Below are 19,780 nucleotides of genomic sequence, written 5' to 3'. Positions count from 1 at the left end.
TGGATACTCAACTGGATAGAATTGTTCGATCATGAAATCAATCACTTATGGACTACAAACAGATGTCTCTTAGACATTCCAAAATAGGTGGTAATAGATGGCTCTTAGCCCTTCCTGTTACGGTATTGACATAGAAAGATTTCAATAAAATCAGGCCTAGTTTCACTTTTCTCGCATAGAAGTTGGCGAGAGAGAGAGAGAGAGAGAGAGAGAGAGAGAGAGAGAGAGAGAGAGAGAGAGAGAGAGAGAGAGAGAGAGAGCTGGGTTGAGGAAAACCCTGTATTTGAATGTGTTGTACACCCCTTGCATATGAACCCGTACAGAGCGTGTCTGTGTCTTAACGTATCCTATAAGCGTACAATTATACACCCTCGTAGAGAGAGGCTTAGCGTATCCTATAAGCGTACAACTATACGCCCTCATAGAGAGAGGCTTACCTTATCCTATAAGCGCACAACAATACGCCCTCGTAGAGAGAGGCTTAGCTTATCCTATAAGCGTACAACTATGTACTTGTACCACGCCCTCGTAGAGAGAGGTACCATAAGTCACATCTTGACCTACTGGCCTAGTATGTGATCGTGACTGTATCATGGTAACTTTAAATACGACACTTTGCCTGTGAATAGCATAAAAAATGTTTGAAGATATCAGCTACATACCTTGTCCTTGACAGAGTATTTAGTGTTATAGCGGAAGCGTAGACAATGATGGAGTGTCATACGTCCAGCGGACTAGTACATCCTGCATATATAACAAAAAATAGATTAATAAGCGAGTGGCTTCAATGACAGTCTCAACCATGTGAGTCGTTGGTATACATGTCGTGCATGATTACATTGGCATGGATACATCACGGTGCGCCATTGCGTAAATTGTGATCTTATATCCATATAGTGCCAAAGATATGTGCCAATATCATTTTATCTGAAGTCAATCGATAATACCTTGGTACCTAAGAGAAGCCGTGCTTCACATGAAGATAGGCAAAGCTTTTTGCTTTGTACATTGGCTTCTTATGGAGTTTGCCCAAGCACGTTGCTTCGCACAACAAAGAGATCTTTTCCAAAATAAAAGGGAAAACATAGATAAAACCAAACATAACTTGAAATTGAGTAACCTTGTCGCCCTGTTGTGGTCCGTTGTCCTGAGTTGTAGAAAAATAAAATCTCGCGTAAATCTGGCTCATAGCCATGTTTGCTGCTTGAATGAGTTAGCGTATGTATCATCTATGCCCTTGTGTGATTGAAAAACCTATAGACACTTTGGCGAGTTTCCCTAAGTTCGTATGCTATGAGAATATTCCAAACTTTGGAAACCGCTATGCGAAATGTCGAAAGGGAAGCCTTGCTTCACATAAGTACTCATGGAGTTCTGGTGCTCATAGCTATAGATACTCTTGCCCATTGACAAGATCATAGAAAAAGAAAATTGATCTTGTCAAAATGTCATAGAGAATCGGCCTTGCCGAGTCTTGCAACTTATTGAGAATCATGAGATTGCCCAATATTGATAGACATAGCATTTACAACATAGCTATCAAGAGCCAACTATTCCCAAATGCGATCAACTGCCCTTGGCATTGAAAGTCATAACAGACATATGTGTGGTGCGGGTCAGCTCATATCTGTGAATGTCAATATTATTTCATATGTACTTTGTGTACTGATGTTGCTTGTTCCTTGGCAAGCGATAATGGCTTTGGCATCTAATGCATGGAGTTGTGCTCCTGAAATCTTTTCTTTCCCCTTCCTAGTAGGTAGCACAAGGAGGAGACATCATATAATAGACAACGTAATACGCAAGTCAGTTTCTGGAATGTCTGTATATGGAGCCTTGCTCCCATAATACTTCTTCAGAAAGTTGCATATCAAATGGAGATAAAGGAAAAGTAACCCTAGAATTTATCGACCTTGTCAAGTAATTACTTGAACAACAAATAGTTATGATGCCAACCTTTGGCACCTGTCATCACGAGTGACAACAGGCCTTGCCTTTGCATCACCACAGGCTTTCCTTTACTTTGGATAGTTCTACAAAAACTATTAAAACATAGAAGTGAAAGCGCAAATTTAAACGTACTTAACAATCCGCCTTGAAAGGTAAGAAATCTACCCTCCTTGAGAGCTATTGTGATGTAAACTCGGCTCTACAAACCTTTTTTGATTGCCAAGCAAATGTATCCTTGATTTCAAGATCACGGTCTTGCCAATTCCCAATAGTGTATATCCCCGATTCTCGGCTCACAGTCTAGAGGAGAAAAGGGAAAGAAGCTGCGGAAATACCAAAAATTTTGTAGCACTGCTATTGCAGCAATTTTTTTGTGTTTCATCTTCACCCCGAAATCCATGCTCTCCTTGCTGCTTGTTAGACGAGAAGGTAAAAGTGGATGTGCCTGGTGGGCACCCTCCTTTAAATTTTTTAAAACCCTAAGGCCCTTGGCCTTGCATCATCATGGGGGGGGGGGGGGGGGGGGGGGGGGGGGGGACCGAATTGCAGCGGCTATGGAAGCCGAATGGCGTAGCAAGAGAGAAATAGAGAGAGTTTTCGTCATGTTGCTCGAATGCACCTGCCTCTGTGATGGGTTTTCCTCAGCTCGCCCTCGCGCTCCTACCAACCCTGCGTCTGCACCGTTTGGTGCCGGTCAAAAACGCGCCTTCCTCCCCCCTTAGGGTTGTTGCCAACGTTGCGGCTTCGGCTTCCAAAATGCATGCTCAAGGCACCTACCCACGGTCTTCCCCCGTTTCATCTCCACGGCTTGCATGATCATGCAAGACCATGCACGCCCTGCTCTTCAAAACGAGGGAGAGAGAGAGAAAAGACTCCGGAGAGATGGAGGCCATGCCTTATGCTGAGAGAGAGAGAGAGAGAGAGAGAGAGAGAGAGAGAGAGAGAGAGAGAGAGAGAGAGAGAGAGAGTTCTTCCCCCTCCTCCATAACTCTCCCCTCCCCGGAGCTCCGATACCAGTGAAAGGCTATAGGGAAGATAGACATGCTGATCATAACCACCCAGCCTGCCTATATATAGGCCATTGGCCCTCTGTCTCTTAGCTATATATAGCCCTTGTACTGCATATGTATACGTAGGCCCTTGGCCAGATAGACATGCTGATCATAACCACCCAACCTGCCTATATATAGGTCATTGGCCCTCTGTCTCTTAGCTATATATAGCCCTTATACTGCATGTGTATACGTAGGCCCTTGGCCAGGGTCGCGTGTCCTCCCAGTTCTACCCTTGGCATGACACTCGGACGATGTCTGTTGTTAGTATGGTTATGGTTTGATGTATTTTTGTGGACTCCATGGCTCATTTAGAGTGTGGAGGATGTATGATTTTTTTAATATTAATTTTAACTCACTCAATCGAGTGAGTATTGCAAGAAAAAAATAAAAAATATCAATAGCCTTATGTAGGCCATAGTGAAATTTCACCTTGTTTGTAATACTAAAATCCTAAGAAAAAGTGCATTATGATATAAAGTAGAAACAATATCACCTTTTCACCCAGAAAAAGGAAAAAGAAAAGTGTATGGTTGAATGGATTTTGATAATAAAATGTTATGATCTAAATAGATTTTGGCATTCTTTTTGGTCAAATAAGCATTCATGATTGGATTTTGTGCTAAATGAAGTGGTCAATCAAATAATCGGATGTCGATGGTCAAAATATCTAAAGAGTCCAAAAGAAAAGGGAAATAATTGAATTTCATTCATGATTGTTGCTCTCTTGTTGCTCAAAGTAGAACTTGAGGCTAAAAGTTTAAAGGCATTATCTGTATGTAATATACATAGATATATATATAAATGAATAAATAAATAAATAAATAAAAATATATATATTTATATATTTATATGTCTCCTTAACTTTGATATCTTTACTGTAGTTCTTTGCTGGAAAGAAAATATTTATTCTTTTAAAAGGAAAAAAATTAAAAATATTGTGAAGTGCACACAAGATGGACCAAACTGAGTGTGTCTTGCCCTTGAGCAAACACCTCCTTATATTGAGATCTTGGTAGTTACAACCGTCATCTGTCCTCCCACACTCAGTGGTCGGACATGTCTGGAGACACACACACACACCACACCTCCCCCCTTAGGGAGAAAAAGGATGGATATCTTTTTTATAATTTTGGGTTGAGAATGGACTCGAAATGAAGGGATCAACTTCGACGCCTCATCCGAGGAGAGTGATCATACAACGGCTTAGAGACTAGGGACTGTACTTTGGGTTAGTCATGTCGAACATAATTAAGACATGGAATTCATACATCTTGCTTATACAAATAGTATATCGCTATCCCAATGTAATGGACAAAACAAGGAAGGATAAATTGAAGGTTGGACACGATATTTTTGGCACATGCATCCATATCCATAAAGGGCTTGGAGGTGAGTTTGTCTTTATGCAACTGTGTTGAACACGAACTACTTCCATCTCTATAAGGGACTTAGAGACTTGATTCTTTATTGAACACAAACTACTGCTAAGAGTTAAGAAAACAAGGAGAGAACTCACAATGGCCTGCAGAAAGCAAGGGAAGGTTAGTTTTTGGCGATGAGGAGGTATGTAGTGGAGTGGTCGGACCAGTAGGTGTAGTTAGTGCTAGACGTGGTTTGTGGTAGGTCATTGCTAACCCATACGTAGTCTAGAATAGAGTTGTGTATTGTGGTTGGATGGTGTATCAATTGGTGGAGACCGTGTTGGAGAACGAGGTTGGTATGTAGTGGAGTGGTCGGACCAGTAGTTGTAGTTAGTGCTAGACGTGGTTTGTGGTAGGTCATTGCTAACCCATACGTGGTCTAGCATAGAGTTGTGTATTGTGGTTGGATGGTGTATCAATTGGTGGAGACCGTGTTGGAGAACGAGGTTGGAAAGGGTTCTATATGTGCTGGTTTCTTGAAGTGCGTCAATGTTGAAATCTCCCATTATGATTAGTGGTCGCATGGTGCGGGTTGAGTCAAGAAGATTGGAGATGCTATGCAGGAACCGTGGGAGCGACGATGTCGGTGCCTTGTAGAGTGAAATGACTGTCACCAGGCACTTGTTGGTGCAATGGAAAGTTGCATGGATTGTTTCAAGCGTTTGATTTATGCAGATGCGTATTTGTGTAGGTATTAGGTTTTTTTTATGGAGAATGGAGATGCCGTGTAGTTGTGTTGAGGATATGCTGTGGAAGCTTGGAATGGTTGTCGTATGTTGTCGAGTCTCTTGTAGGCAGAGGATGTCGGAGGCCATCAAGCTTTTGTCGTGGATGATATCGTTTGCTTGCTTTCCAAGGGAGACAACGTTTAGTGATTGCACAATGTAATGCGTATCTTGGTGGAGATGCAGCTGCTTCTGGATGGGGGAATAAGCTGCTTCTGTTCTCAACCAGTGCAGTTCTTTGATGACAGATGCATCGGTGTGAATGTTGCAGGGTAGCAAGCTCTCTATCAAATATAGATTTGCAGTGTCACGAATTCGTGTGAGAGCAGTGTATGTGAGGCCATGAGACCTAATTCCTTTGGGATTGAAAAGCCAATGTGTTGAGTGTAAGCCCTTGTGATCGGTGAATTGTGTGGGCCGTGGCAGGCTGAACTGGGAATTGCTTGCGTGTGAAGTTGTTGAAGTAGTTCTTGCCAATTTGGAATTCGCGTGCGATGCGGAGAATTGGCGTCCAACCAGGCAATGTGAGTGGATTGCGAAGATGACGGTGGTCATACCTTTGTTTTTGCCCTATGCTAGGGTTGGTGAAATGAATCCAGAGGCATGTCGTGTCGGAGAATGTAGTGCAGAGCTTGTAGACACCTTCTGCACCGTTCACGAGGCCGTCAAGAATGTCCAGATTTCCAGTGCATAGCTCGACCACTAGGTTTAGCTTCAGAGACAATGTTGCTTGGAGACCTGCAGTTTGTCTGACATCCAATGGAATTGCTATTGTTTTGCTGCAAGAAGCGGCACACTTGTCAATCGCTTTGAATATGTGTGGCTCACCGGACAATTGTGCGAAGACCTTTTCATTGTGTTCATCCTTTGCCTTGTTAGAGTAGAATAGATTTGATATAGTTATGTCAACAGACAACTCTCTGTGGAAGGAGCTGTTAATGTATGCAAGGTCGTTGATGGTGTGTGAGCCAATTCTCATTCGGTTGAGCACCTCTATAAGCTGTCCATCCATTTGTCTCATTGTCATTGTTAGTTCGTAGCACTTAGGGATTTCATGCCAGTATGAAGGTGCAACCGCCTCTAGAAGAGGTTGCTTGCTTGTGAATATCCAAGAGTCTTTGACTGGGCTAGCTTGGCAGAGGTCAATACAGAGTATGACATCAAAGCCACCAAAAGGCTGGTCGTGTTTTCTCTTGATGGCACGAAGACGTGAGTCAGCCAATGAGAAGACACTTGATCCTATCAAGGAGACTTCATCAAACACTACAAGCTCCAAGTCTTGATAAAGTAAGGACAATGCATCTAGTTTTTCTGCTCCGAGGCTTGTGTGTGTCGTAGTTATCAAAGGCAAATGTAAAGCTGAGTGTATAGTTGTGCCACCAATGTTGAATGCTGCCTTGCCTGTATATGCCATTAGGAGTGCCTTAGGAAAGTCAGGATTGTGGCCTGACTTATGTGTGTAGAAACGAATGAGGGCTCTGACTAGCAAGAGCAACGTGAATGTTTTTTCAGTGCCTGCTCCACTTGTGAGGAAGAGATGTATCTTTTCTGACGCGCTATGAGTTTTTTGAGCATGACATCATCGAGGATGAATCGCTGTTGTGGGTTTAGCTTCTTTATTGATGCGTGGAAATCCTCATTGGTCATGCCAATATGTTTGGAAAAATGCAAAGCAAATGGTTTCTTCGTCGGTTGCTTTGATGGGGTGTTGATCATCACGTTGGCATTGTCGGAATCGTTCAAGGAGCTTACACTTCTCGTGTTGCGTGAGGTTGTGACGGTTGTTGCGAACTTGTTGAGCGGAGCTGTTTCGACAACGAACTGTGATTCATTGTTTTTCACTGTCTCAATGTTCGAAGTGTAGACATCGATCCAAGACGAACCTTCGAGCATGTGCTCATTCTCATTGCTTGACCACAACAAGAAGAGAAGGCATTGTTCTCTGTAGTGGTTGTCAGGGTCTTTGGATTGATTCTATCTAACGTACCGTATGATGCGTGCCCTCCGCAGCAACGTGTCAGGCTTGGAGGGATTTTTGGTTGTGGAAGCGAACGTGGCCAAGCACATGGCAAAGAACGAGTGTGGTCTGGAGGCATATTTGTCAATGATGGAGGCAGAGAAGATTTCTGTCGTGTCGGGGTGCATTTTTTGCAAGGTGCTTTTTTTTTTTTTGAGAACGAGAGAACGCTCTTCGGGTGGATTAGTATTTATGTATATGAATTCTCTAGAGGAGCTACGCAATGGAAGCGAGAGACATATGTAAGCAGCTTGTTGTGAACTAATTTGCAGTGTGTTAAGGATTGTGCTACCAACTTTTCGTAGTCTCTCCAACGTTGTTGCATTGTTTGCGACACAGTGCTCAAGTTGTGCCTTGATTGCTCCTATAAAATGTATTGTCCATTTTTGTCATGTATGAGGTGCAGTAGCTCGCAGCTCCATGTGCGTTTAGCATGAATTGTATATCTGTGTTTGCATTACAAAGTGAAGCTATTGACTTATTGAAGTTGTTCATGAATATATCGCTTGGTTTGTGCTTGAGGAAAATAGTGGGTCCCGAGATAGTTTCTTGCAATGCAAGCAAGTACTGTTCCATGGAGAGTTGTACTTGTTCTAGCCATTCTTCAAATGTGGGGGCATTTTGTAAATCAATTTGGCTGAGTTGTCTTCCAACTTGTTGCAAGTAAAGCTTACCTTGTCTAGCTATGTTCGCCTCAAGTATTCCTTGTCGGACAATAATTGTGAATGGCATGGGGAAACGTGGAAATCCAAAATGGTAACTTTTGCTCTTCTTTTGGCAAGTCTTATGGTGCTTGTGCTTGTAAGCTTCAGAAAGGTCATTGGACAAGATGGATACATCTGTGCTAATGTGGGTATCTACAAACATTACAATATCTTGATCTGAGTGCGTTGTGAGTGATGGAGCATTTTCTAGCCACAACAAAGCATGATCATGTTGGCTACCGCGACTTTGAAACTCCGTGATGAAAAATAAGTCTCGTATTTTGCCACATATGGAAGAATCAGTACGTAACAACCGTTTCATTGCGTTGAACCTGTTGACGTAGAAACGAGCAGTTGTAATGGGATCGGCACGAATGAGGCGACGTTGGTACGAGCTCAGGCTCTCCTTGGGCTCTTGGCTCAGCGGGACTAACTTCTCTAGTGCAGCAAGAAGCTCTTTCCATCTTCGCTCTGCGGAAGAGAACGTGACAAAAAATGTGGGCGGTCCAAGTTGTCGGATCATTGCGAAGACATTTTTTTTCATCTTTTCCTTGTAGTCGGGGGATGTGTGTAGTGCCTCGAAGTCTCTGAAGCCTAACCTTGAGTTGAGAAGCCTCTCTATGTTTGTGTCTTCTACAACTTGCCTTGCAGTCAGAGTTGTACCTGCTAGCTTTCCCTTGCGCATTTGCACCCAAACAGAGGAAGCAACTTGTTGTGACATGATTTCGATAGACTTGAAAAATAAATTCTCGATGTCTAGGGCGAATCTTCTGTCAACGTTCAGGAGATCCCACTTTGAAATCGTTTGATAATCTTTGCTTGCGGGTTCTCTATATCTTCTAGGGGACCCAAAGAAAAGAGTTGGGAAGCTCAACTCTTCGCAATACTCGTCTGTGAAGATGCTCAACGGTGAATTTCCCTCACAAGGTGCAACATGAAGAATCTTGCCACTGTAATCAACAACCTCTGCCGCACTTGTGACCCCATGAAGCATGACATCAGTCTGTTCATCCTCAAGCTCAACATCATGCGCATTGGCGTCAAGGGTATTCGCAGGAGGCATACTTAGACTAGAAAGGTGTGCAAGCCACTTGTCATTGATGGTGACACCTTCTCTCGTGTAGAGTGGTGTGGACAATAGCGTAATGGTTGCACGCATTATGAGCAGGGGTCGCACAACACCGCTTAGGTAACATTTATCGTATTCGAGCTTCCGTTTGATTCCCACAAGGACAGAAGCCTCATCCTCAATGAAGCGAGGCAGCACAGCCTGGCTCTTCTCCAAGTTGGCAAGCACATTGACAACGCTACCTCTAAGCCGATACTGACCATCGTACGTCAGTTCACGTATCTTGGTGAAGGGGATACGAATGGAGACCAAGCGTGCCTCTACGAGGTTTAGATCTGACACAAAGGGAAGCACTAGATTGAACCCTGTCTCTTGCAAGCTCCACAGGCGATTGCTATCGCTTGTCAAGTGTTTCTTGCACTGGCGACAGACGTACACATTCCCATAGCGTCTTCGCTTCCTTGAAGTGGATTCCGCAACTGGAGGCAGAAGCTGACGTGTTAGCTGGCGTCGGAATAGCAAGCGTCCACATTTTCTACAGGGTGTAATGGGCTTGTCCTTGATGCTTTTGTTGTATCTCTTAATCGGCTTGCTCAACCTGGCATGGGTGCGTTGTATCTAAGCACTAGTGACCAGGCCCTTCTCGTTCTTCAGGCGTGAAAGCTTGCATTTCATGGTCTGGGTTGTGTGCAACGTGTGTGGGTGCTTGGCTTGGAATATGCGAACCACCTCAACATCAGACAAACCCTCATGCAACAAGCATAGCCTATGCAAAGTGGCCACCTCATCTTCTTTCCATCCAATACGTGCACGGCTTGAGCACGTTGTGAAGGTGGGAAGGTATGCGATGCCATTGCTTGTTTCAGAGAGCAAAATGCCCTTTGCAAGAAATGGTTTCGATGGCATCCCCAAGATGATTTTTCTCACGCTTCCATTTCTTTTCAATACACTTTTAACCTACAAGTCGCAAAGCGAGCGAAGGCCGTTAACACGTCGAGGCTAAGAGCAAGTGAGTTGGCGCATGTTGAATACAAAGACGAGAATTTTGTGGCCGTCATTGCGCTAGTGGCCCTGTCAGTACGGAAGAAGAGGCATGCACCTGGGACAGCATGTCCTTCAAGCAAGAAGCTCTCAAACAAGTCATTGAGAAAATTTGATCTAAGGTCATGCGGTGCACCTATTGAGTTTTGGAGATGGTGTAGCACGAGGAAGATGTCTGAATTGTTCGGAAACTGTGCCGCAAAAACAGTATCGACATCGTGTTCAGCCAAGTGAGTCATTGGAAAGACACGCAAAGATTGTAAATATTAAGTCGCCTTGTGTGTTTGTTTGTTTGTGTGTGTTAGATATATATATATATATATATATATATATATATATATATATATATATATATATATATATATATATAGAGAGAGAGAGAGAGAGAGAGAGAGAGAGAGAGAGAGAGAGTCTGTGCTTTGGAAGGTTGAAAAGATGGAGAGGAAGGAAGAGTAGAGAGTGAGTTATGGAGAGACACCAAGGCAACAAGGCTCAAAAGCAAGATACCATTTTCTTATGAAACTCGATATACAATGGACAAGCCAAAATTTAGTTCATCGATTGTAGAGGGGTCTAGGTAAGGAAGCATAGTTATTCGTGGTGAAAGGCCAAAAGCTATGGAAATCCATTCTCTCAAAGCATCTAGGTTTCCAACAAAGGAGTGAAAGATATCATAGACCCATTTGTGCCAATTTTGAACACACCCTCGATAACAGATGTCGATAAAATATCCCTCGCCTCTGGAATGCTCTCCATGTACACCTCCTTGAAGCTCCTTGGCAAGCCCAAAAGACGATCCACCATAGACCCTGACACTTGAACCGCCACAATACGTCTGTCAATGCTGCTTCGGATCTGTGCCTCCAACCTGAGAGTCGTGTTGATGACGTGATCTTTATCGCAAATAGAACAGCACAGTCGGCCTTCAACCTTCTTCACCTTTGGCGAGTCACAAATTGAGCACTAGGAATGCAAGAGAGCTCTATTGAAGTTCACAAAGCGCAAAGTCCCCACAACCTTTTAAAAAAAAACGTGTAAAGACCACTAAAGATGTCTTTATCCGGTTGAGTGCAAAGCATGCAAAGTCACCTCTCTATTGTAGCCGAGAATCTCACACTGTCTATGAAATGCTATGGTCAATTCTTCCTTCAAGAGTGATCCTCACACGGGGGCCAAAGTTGTGACGTCCAAAACAGACAATGTGTGCACCTTGCCAACAAAGAGCCCAATATTCCTAGCCACAAACATAACAATGTCCTCCCTAGCCATCTGGGCCATGACCCGATCATAGTCATGCTTTCGAGAGTTGACAAAGCTGACCTACATATGATAAAAGGTTTGTCAATATGGAAAGAAAGAAACGCTGAAGCCAATGCTTCTGATACGTACAACTGCTTTGTCGTTTGGGGTCGGGCCATCAGCAACAACCAAATCCCCAAATGTAGTGCCAATTTTCTGATAGAAATTACGACTTTGCAAGACAACAAACACCAGTGTCGCTAAGGAAGGATGTGGGCTAGTAGTCTCGAAAATTGCAGCGTCAGCAAGAAATGTGCTTATCTTGGTCTCAAGATAGAAATCTAAAGTAACAAGGAATGGGTCACAAGGTTGAATGGTTGTCGACGCAGTGACATGCAAGGAGAACAAAGCTGAGCCAGCATCATTATGGTTTTTAGCCCTCACAAGAGGACAATCAATCCTGACGAACAAGCCGATCTTGAGCTCCTTAGTGTAGGTCTCAATGAAGGGATCCACAACGACGACCGTGATCGTGTCAATGCAATCAGCATCGACGATGTCAAACTTGAAGTAACGTGCATTTTTCTTTTGCCCAGGGGAGATGGAACGGTATGTGCCATACCAATTCAAGATTTTCCCGTCTATGGAGAAAGGTTTACTATCCTCATCTATATCGCTAATCATGAATAGCGGCAAGGTTTCCTTGACTAACAAGCTTTTCCCTTTGTCCAGTAGCTTGCCGCTGTCCAAGACATTGTGAGCAGCTGAAGATTGGCCAACTTTAGAAAATGAGGTTGCAGCTTTGCCTAATTCGTGAGCTGGGCATGGAAGTTGTTGTTGAGACGAAGACGGTGCTTGTGCGCACTCCTCCCCTAGTGGAGAGTATTCTTTGCCTGAAAAAAAAAGCAGAGCACCATCTTAACGCAACTCAACACTCAAGAATGCATTGTAGCGAAGAATATCGTAGACACATCAAGCCTGTTCCACAAAGAATGATTGTGCACACTGGGCATACATGCACTGCTAACGGGATCGATAGTAGGGCTTCCTTGAAGCAAGGCACGCCTACACCTCTTCCCAGCTACGATTTCCTCGAAGCCCGGATTAACACCGGCAAGTACACAAAGAGCAAGAGAAAAGGAGGGGGATGTGGAGAAGCAACACAAGAAGTAGGGGAAAATATTTGGTATTATTGCATAGGGAGATAGTACAGTCAAGTATGCATCTCCAATGGCAAGCTTGCAATACACAGGCTTGAAAAACTCCAATCACTCTCTCTGGCAAAAAAGCCCTCAAAAAATCACTTCTATCCCCTTTTATAAGGCTTGGCTAAGGCTAAAAAGTAAAAAAACAAGGAGCTATCTAGCTCGTACAATTAACTGGAGATTTCTTTAGAAGTTTTCTTCCATGACCACCACTTGGCACTTTCTTGGTGTTTGGTATCTACATGGTTCAAACCTCTTGACTCCTAGTCCGTTCAATTTGGTTTCCTTTGCATTAACACTTGCATTATGGTCTCCTTTTGGATGGGTTCCTTCTTTCTCTTCATTTGCTCCCTTTTTGTCCGGCCCTTGGGCCCCCTCTCTCTCTTTCCTGCTCACTGCCCACTAGGTCCTATTGTGGATCCTTCCCTTGATTAGCCCCTTATGGCCTCGGGCTTGCATTCTCTCTCTCGCTTCACTGCACCACTGTGGGACACCCCTCCCAGGCAATAGCGACATCGCTATTGGGCCCCGGGGGGAGGCACTTATTTGTCTTCGCTATTAGGCTGGCGCGCGGGAAAACGCCCTAGTCAAGCCACATCACCACTTGACACCACCCGCGCAGGCACCACCACTCACACCGCCGATGGCAGATAAAGACCGCCAAAATCAGCACCCGGATCCCCTCACGCCAGTGCACGCGACACGCACAGCTCCGACAAGCGGCCGCCATAGCCTCAGTTCCAAGCTTATGAGCTCACACTCCACATGCTTCCAATGGGGGCTTCCCGTGTAGGCTAAATACTCCAGCACTCGGCCATTTTCTTGCACATGTGGGATTTTGGGGCTGCCACGTGGCACCTAGTGGTGAGGCCACCCCCAAATACTTTTTCTAGCTTTGTTTAATCCCATTGGATGTAAAAAACACCTCCTTCAACTGCTACTCCATGCCATTTGTGGCTCGGAACTTTGGTTCCCAATCTGCAAAGCTCGGTCACAACTTCATGATGTCAACTTCAAACCCATCCACCCTCACCGCATTTCACAGTTCTCCAAGCCCTCGAACCGAGGCCACAAAAATTGACCAAAGCATCTGCAATCATCTCCGGATAAGTGCACCCAATCTTCTGGCTTTAGTATCTTTCTGCTCCGAGCTTCGTTTGACATGCAGTCAATTCCTGCTTAGCACCGTATGATGCATACCCTGCTCTAGAACCTTTGTTGAGGCTAAAAAGATGCCAGATGGCACACCTCCCCATGTGGTCACGTAGGCACCAATCTAGCCCCCGGCAAAACCTCAATTGGCCATAAAATGTAAACCGTGGCTATGATTCGCAATCTGAAAAGACAGGTAGGCTCCATACATTGAGCACTACAAGTCCACACCCTGACTCCCACTAGGACTAACTGTCCCCAGTTGCCCTGTCCGGCAAGAATCTGCAACACACTGAACCTTCAACATTCAATAACTTGAGCTCCTTAGCTCGGTTTGATGAGCCATTTGGACCTGCTCCTTCAACACTTCAAGATCTTCATTCCTGGACCCAAAGACTACATTTTGTATCTCCTTCACCTACTATTCAAATTAGCCCCTTATGGAGCCTTCCTTGGCCTATAAACCGCATCAATTATACATTTCTGTTGTTGCCTGTCAGCCCATGATCTTCCTAGATGCTCCAGCCTTTTGCCATGCTTCTGCTAGCCTTCATATATCTGCCTGTGCCATCTTCTATGTTCGACACACTTTGGCTGTACCAACGGCGGGTAAAACGCTCTCCATCACCTCCTAAACGGAGAAGACCATCACACACTTCTCCACACCATAATTCAAAGAGGGATGGCAAAAAACAAGAGAAGGAAAAGGCGAGAAAGAGGTCACCCTCTTCTCCATCTTCTAATCCTCTTCCTCTTATGAAGAAAGTGATGGTGCAGACAAAGAGGATCAAGGTAAGGAAAAGGCGAGAAAGAGTTCACCCTCTTCTCCATCTTCCTCAAATTCTTCATCTTCTGAAGCAGGCAATGATGCAACTTTTGAATCATAAAAAAGAAGAGGCCATAGGAAATCCCATGCCGCATGGAAGAGATTGTCCAAGCTCAAGACGTTCAAAGAGGGAGGAAAGAGCATCTCTTTCATTACCTACAATGGCACCTTTGGTGCTACAAACAAAGTCTTGGCTTTCATCGAACAATTCGATGCGGCGTTTGGAGATGAGGGATTCTTGGAGTCCTCTAAGCTATTCCATGTAGCTATGCACTTTCAAAAGTCCGCCAGGCAATGGTGGTCTAGCCTACGGGAAAACCGTGAAGTCCCACAAACATGGAAAGCTTTACGAGCTTCCATTATGAAGCAGTTTTTGGCCACCAATGCCAAAGACAAAGTACTAACCGAATGGTGAAGCTTGAAGCTCTCTCCCTACAAATCCATTCACAAATACGTAGACAAGTTTTGGGACTTTCATCCCAAAGACACTGTCTTAAAAAAGATGGATTTTGGAGAGCAAAAACAACAATTTTTTGCGGGCTTAACTGAAGAAATGGCGGAGTATGTTAATTCCCAAAGGCCACGCACCATATCTGTGGTCATACACCATACTATGGTGGCTTCACAAATCAATTTCCAAACAGGAACTAGAGTTATCCAATTTTCTCAAGGGATTTCAAGATGTTTTTATTGACGACATTCCTTGTTAACTACCTCCTAAAGGAGGCAATGATGACCATACATTTTGAACTTCTTCCAAGAAGTTCACCGGGAGTTTCTCAAGCTCAATAAGAGGAGATTATCTGGTAAGTGCAGGAGTTAGTTGAGAAGGGCATGGTTCGGCCTAGCTCATCTCCATTTTTCTCACCCGTGTTATTAGTGCAAAAGAAAGACGGCACATATCATAGGTGTGTCGACTATAGAGCACTAAATAGGATCACTATCAAAAATAGGTTTCCTATTCCACGAGTAGAAGACCTATTTGATAAGCTGCTGAGGTAAGCTTTTCCATGCATGGGAACCCCCCCATATAGTTTTTCTCTTTTACCAAAAATATTTCCTATTATATAAGTTACTTTTGATTTTTCTTCCTTTTTTCACAAACGTTTTAGCCTTTATTGAATAAATAAGACTTATGCTAATCAATCACGATGTAGCATAAATAAGTAAGCTTTCTTTGTTGATCTTTTTTTTGACCTTAAATATTAAATATATATATTATAAATTATATTATATATATATTTTAGTATTTTCTAATATATTTTTCATGTATGTATATTATTCCACCCTACCAAATATTTTATTCACTAGTTTTCATTTTCAAACCTCAACCCCACTTTCAAATTTCAAGAATACCTCTATCTAGATGATTGCCAATCTTTTCAAAACTCTAGGTCATGTTTTCATACACATGAAGGAGATTACACTTGAAGGCAAGAGAGAAGTCCACTCAAAGGGGACCACCAAAAGACTTTTGTAACCACAAATAATACATCATTTGGCTGAATTTTTTAAGTAAAGAAGAACCCCGAATCTGAAGGAGCGTTCAACATGAAAGATGTAGCTCGTGATCTCAACTTTTAGCTCAAATTTTTTTAGAATTTTTGGAGTTATGAACGCGGAGCTATGATTTTTGTAGTGGACCCCAGTTTTCTCATGTAATGGTGACACAGGCCATTGCTAGTTTTCTTCCCTCTAGAATGGCTATGGTTCTACAAGTCTTCAAGCATGATTACAAGAGACAAGGCTCTTTTAATGAGGTCTTGGCAAGTCTAGAGTGATTCTATCACCATTTTTGGAGGATCCATCCTCATCAACAATTATCCACCTTCGACAACCTCTCTTATAATTTTCTTACCTCTCTCTTCTCTCCCTAATAAGCTTATGTCTAGCCAAAGCTAGACTATTGTAAATATCTCCTATCCTCTACATCCTACCCACATTCTCTCTTCTTCTCTCTCTGTTGACTCTGGTATTTTAAATAACGAGGAGACAAGATGGGAGCCACAGTCACATGCACCCCATTTTCCTAGTCACCAGAGTGGGACACTCACCTCAATTAGAAATATTGCTAAAACCTTCCCTCCTTCCCTATATAAGGAGTCCATGAGAACACACACACACACACACACACCTATCCATACACACTCTTGTGCTACATGCTTGTAGCATGAACCCTAATCACATAATCACAACACCATCATCATCACCATCACCATGCACAAAAGATGAGCACCACACCTCCACACCACTTGTAATTAAGGGTTGAAGGCACAATTTCAAGAAGAAGAAGGGTGGACACACTCATGATATTCCTCGCCATCAACTCCCATCTCTCCATTATGCCTCCTACGATCTTGTTCCCTTCTCATTTTCCTGCCATACGCTACCTATTGTATTCATCTTTTGCAAGCAATCAACACACTCCATCTTGGTGCCATACTTTGTGTCGCTTTGGATACATCTCATTGTGAGTATGGTATATGCTTGTTCCTTGCCATTTTTTTTTCTGCTTATGTTAAGGTGTGCGGATTCGCCACCATACACACACACACACACTCTCTCTCTCTCTCCCTCTCATATTCCTATCATCTTGCTACTTCCATCTTCAGGTGTGCGAATTCGCCACCTTTTGTATGAGAAGTGAGCATACTTGCATGTATCCCTGACCTCGTTATCTTCCTTACTACATGCACGAGTAGCGAGCCCATTCTCACTCACTCACCACTCCTCTCACCTTATTCTTTGACCACCCCATTCCACATTTGGGTGTGGATCTTGAAATTGTTTTCCATGGCATGTTTCATTGTGTATATGTATGCTTCCTAGCCGCATATCTTGCTAGGTGGTGCCCCTATTGCGTATTCCCCATGATGAGGCCATTGTGCATAGTCTTGGTGTAGAGGCCACCGGGTCTATTTTTTCACTTCCGCCTCTCACTGCAAGGGTCGACCTACTTCAATAGGATTGACCTAAAAAGTGGCTACCATCAAATAAGGATAGTGGATCAAGATATTATAAAGACCACGTTTCGCACTACGTTTAGTCTTTACGAATACATTGTCATGCCTTTTGGCTTGACCAATGCACCAGCCACATTCAACCGCTTGATGGAGAAGCTATTCAAGCCTCACCGTACCTTTAGTGGAGTGTTCTTTGATGATATTATAATCTACTCTAATTCACTAGACGAACACAAGCAACACCTCCGGGTAATATTTCAAATCTTAAGAGAGAATAAACTTTATGTTAATCGAAAGAAAACTGAGTTTTTCCTACAAGAGATTGAGTATTTAGGTCACATTATTTCTCAAGATGGCATCCAAATGGATCCATCAAAGTTAGATGTAACAAAAGGATGGCGTAATCCAAGGAATCTTCATGAACTAAGAAGCTTTATAGGTCTGTGTGCATACTATAGATGCTTCATAGAAAAGTTCTCACTAATAGCAGGACCATTACATGACTTAACAAAGAAAAACGTTAGGTATACATGGTCTGCCAAGGATAACAATGCTTACAAAAAGCTTGATCTCTCAACCTGTGCTTACACTGCCAAATCTCTCAAAGCCATTTGAGGTCCAATGTGATGCTTGTGGTGATTGCCTTGGAGCTGTGTTGCTCCAAGAAGGGCACGCCATAGCCTATGAAAGACGAAGGATCGACCCTGTTGAGCAAGCTCTAGGCATATATGAAAAGAAACTCCTCACAGTTCTACATGCCTTAGACTCGTGGAAGCACTATTTATTGGGGACTCCTTTCATTCTGCGAACGGATCACAAAAGCCTTAAGTACTTCATGACGTAGACCAAGCTCTACAATAAACAAATCAGGTGGAAAAATTTCCTTTCGCAATTTCATTTTCATATTGCTCACATTGCTGGCAAGCATAATCAAGTAGCCGACGCTCTCTCAAGACGGCCGAGAGTGAACGTGGTTTCCATAGCAACTCACAATGATCTCTCTTCTATGATAGATGAATATGCTATTGAACCCAATTTTAGAGATGTGATTTCAGCCCTTGCACTAGGGAAGAAAGAGGAACCATTTACTTTACAAGGTGGTTATCTTCTCTATGGTAATAGACTATGCGTTACCAACTCACTATGTGAGAGTAATGTATGAATATCATGCTCCTCCTTATGTGGGGCATAGAGGGATTCAGTCTACCTTAAAAGGGATTGAAACATATTTCTATTTGCCTACCATGAAAGCAAGCATACAAGAGTATGTTTCTAAATGTGTGGTATGCCAAAATACGAAGTTTGATAGAGGGAAGCAACCTAGATTGCTTCAACCTTTGACAATCCCTAAATTGCCATGGGAGAGCATATCCATGGATTTTATCTTTGGATTGCCTAAGTCTATCCTTGGGAATACGGGAATACAGACAAAAATAGACAGGTTCAACAAAAAAACTCATTTTATACCTATCAAAAAGACTATCAAAGCCCATCAAATGGCAACCCTCTTCATATCACAAATCTTCAAGTACCATGGCTTGCCGATGTCCATAGTGTCGGACAAAGATCCTAGAATGACCAGTAATTTTGGAAGGGTCTCTTTGAGAATTTAGGGACAAGGCTAAACTTCTCTTTGGCCTATCACCCGCAAATGGATGGCCAAAGTGAAACAACTAACCTAACAATTCTTGATCCACTAAAAGCCTACGGAACGAAAGTAGATCAAAGGTCCCAATGGGAGAAGTACTTACCCTTAGTGGAGTATGCCTACAATAACACTGTACATACTTCCACGGGGAAAGCACCTTTTGAGGTAATTCAAGGAAGATCAAAAGGTCCCCTACTACTTAAGGTACAAGGGAAGATTTTTGTTGCAGACGAGTATAGTCAAGACCTACAAGAAACTTTCCAAAAGATTAAGGATGCTATCTCTATCTCACAGCAAAGGCAAAAGGCTGTTGCTGATAAGCACAAAAGAGCCCAAGCCTTTAAAGAAATTAATTGGGTCTTACTTAAATTTCCCAAGGCTCGATTAAGGCACACGACAGGCAAGAATCCTACCGGACACCAAAAGTACTATGCTAAGTTAGCAAAAAGGTACTATGGTCCCTTCCAGATTTTTAGACCAACCAATTAGATGGCCTGTCAACTCAAGTTTCCCAGCCATTGGCTCATACACAATGATTTCCATGTGAGCCTACTAAAGCCTTACAAAGGAGATCCACCTCAAGAACCAACTAAGGAAAGACCAATCGGAGATCGAAAACCAAGAGGAGGTGTTGCAGCCCAAGTCCATTCTCTGACATGAAGACAAGGTATTAAGAGGCAGTAAGACTATCCAACGGTATCTTATTAAGTTTAAGAATTATCCTTTTGAAGATGCTAGATGGATGCAAGGAATACAATTAAAGGA

General features: G+C 43.1%; 1 protein-coding gene and 1 pseudogene across 1 annotated transcript; both read right to left on the bottom strand.

Moving 5' to 3' along the window:
• Positions 1-5,500: 5,500 nt before the first annotated feature.
• On the bottom strand, positions 5,501-6,565 carry LOC147432755 (uncharacterized). The gene has a single exon (XM_086491984.1). The coding sequence runs from the start codon at positions 6,563-6,565 to the stop codon at positions 5,501-5,503; it is 1,065 nt and encodes a 354-aa protein (XP_086348110.1).
• Positions 6,566-10,624: 4,059 nt separating this feature from the next.
• LOC147432754 (uncharacterized) lies at positions 10,625-11,905 on the bottom strand (annotated as a pseudogene).
• Between the last annotated feature and the right edge of the window lie 7,875 nt (positions 11,906-19,780).

This window comes from Adiantum capillus-veneris, chromosome 20, assembly GCF_014529385.1.
Source record: "Adiantum capillus-veneris isolate H3 chromosome 20, ASM1452938v2, whole genome shotgun sequence".
NCBI classification, from domain to species: Eukaryota; Viridiplantae; Streptophyta; class Polypodiopsida; order Polypodiales; family Pteridaceae; genus Adiantum; species Adiantum capillus-veneris.
The sequence above is the reverse complement of the archived record's forward strand: the minus strand, read 5'-3'. Positions and strand labels throughout refer to the sequence as shown.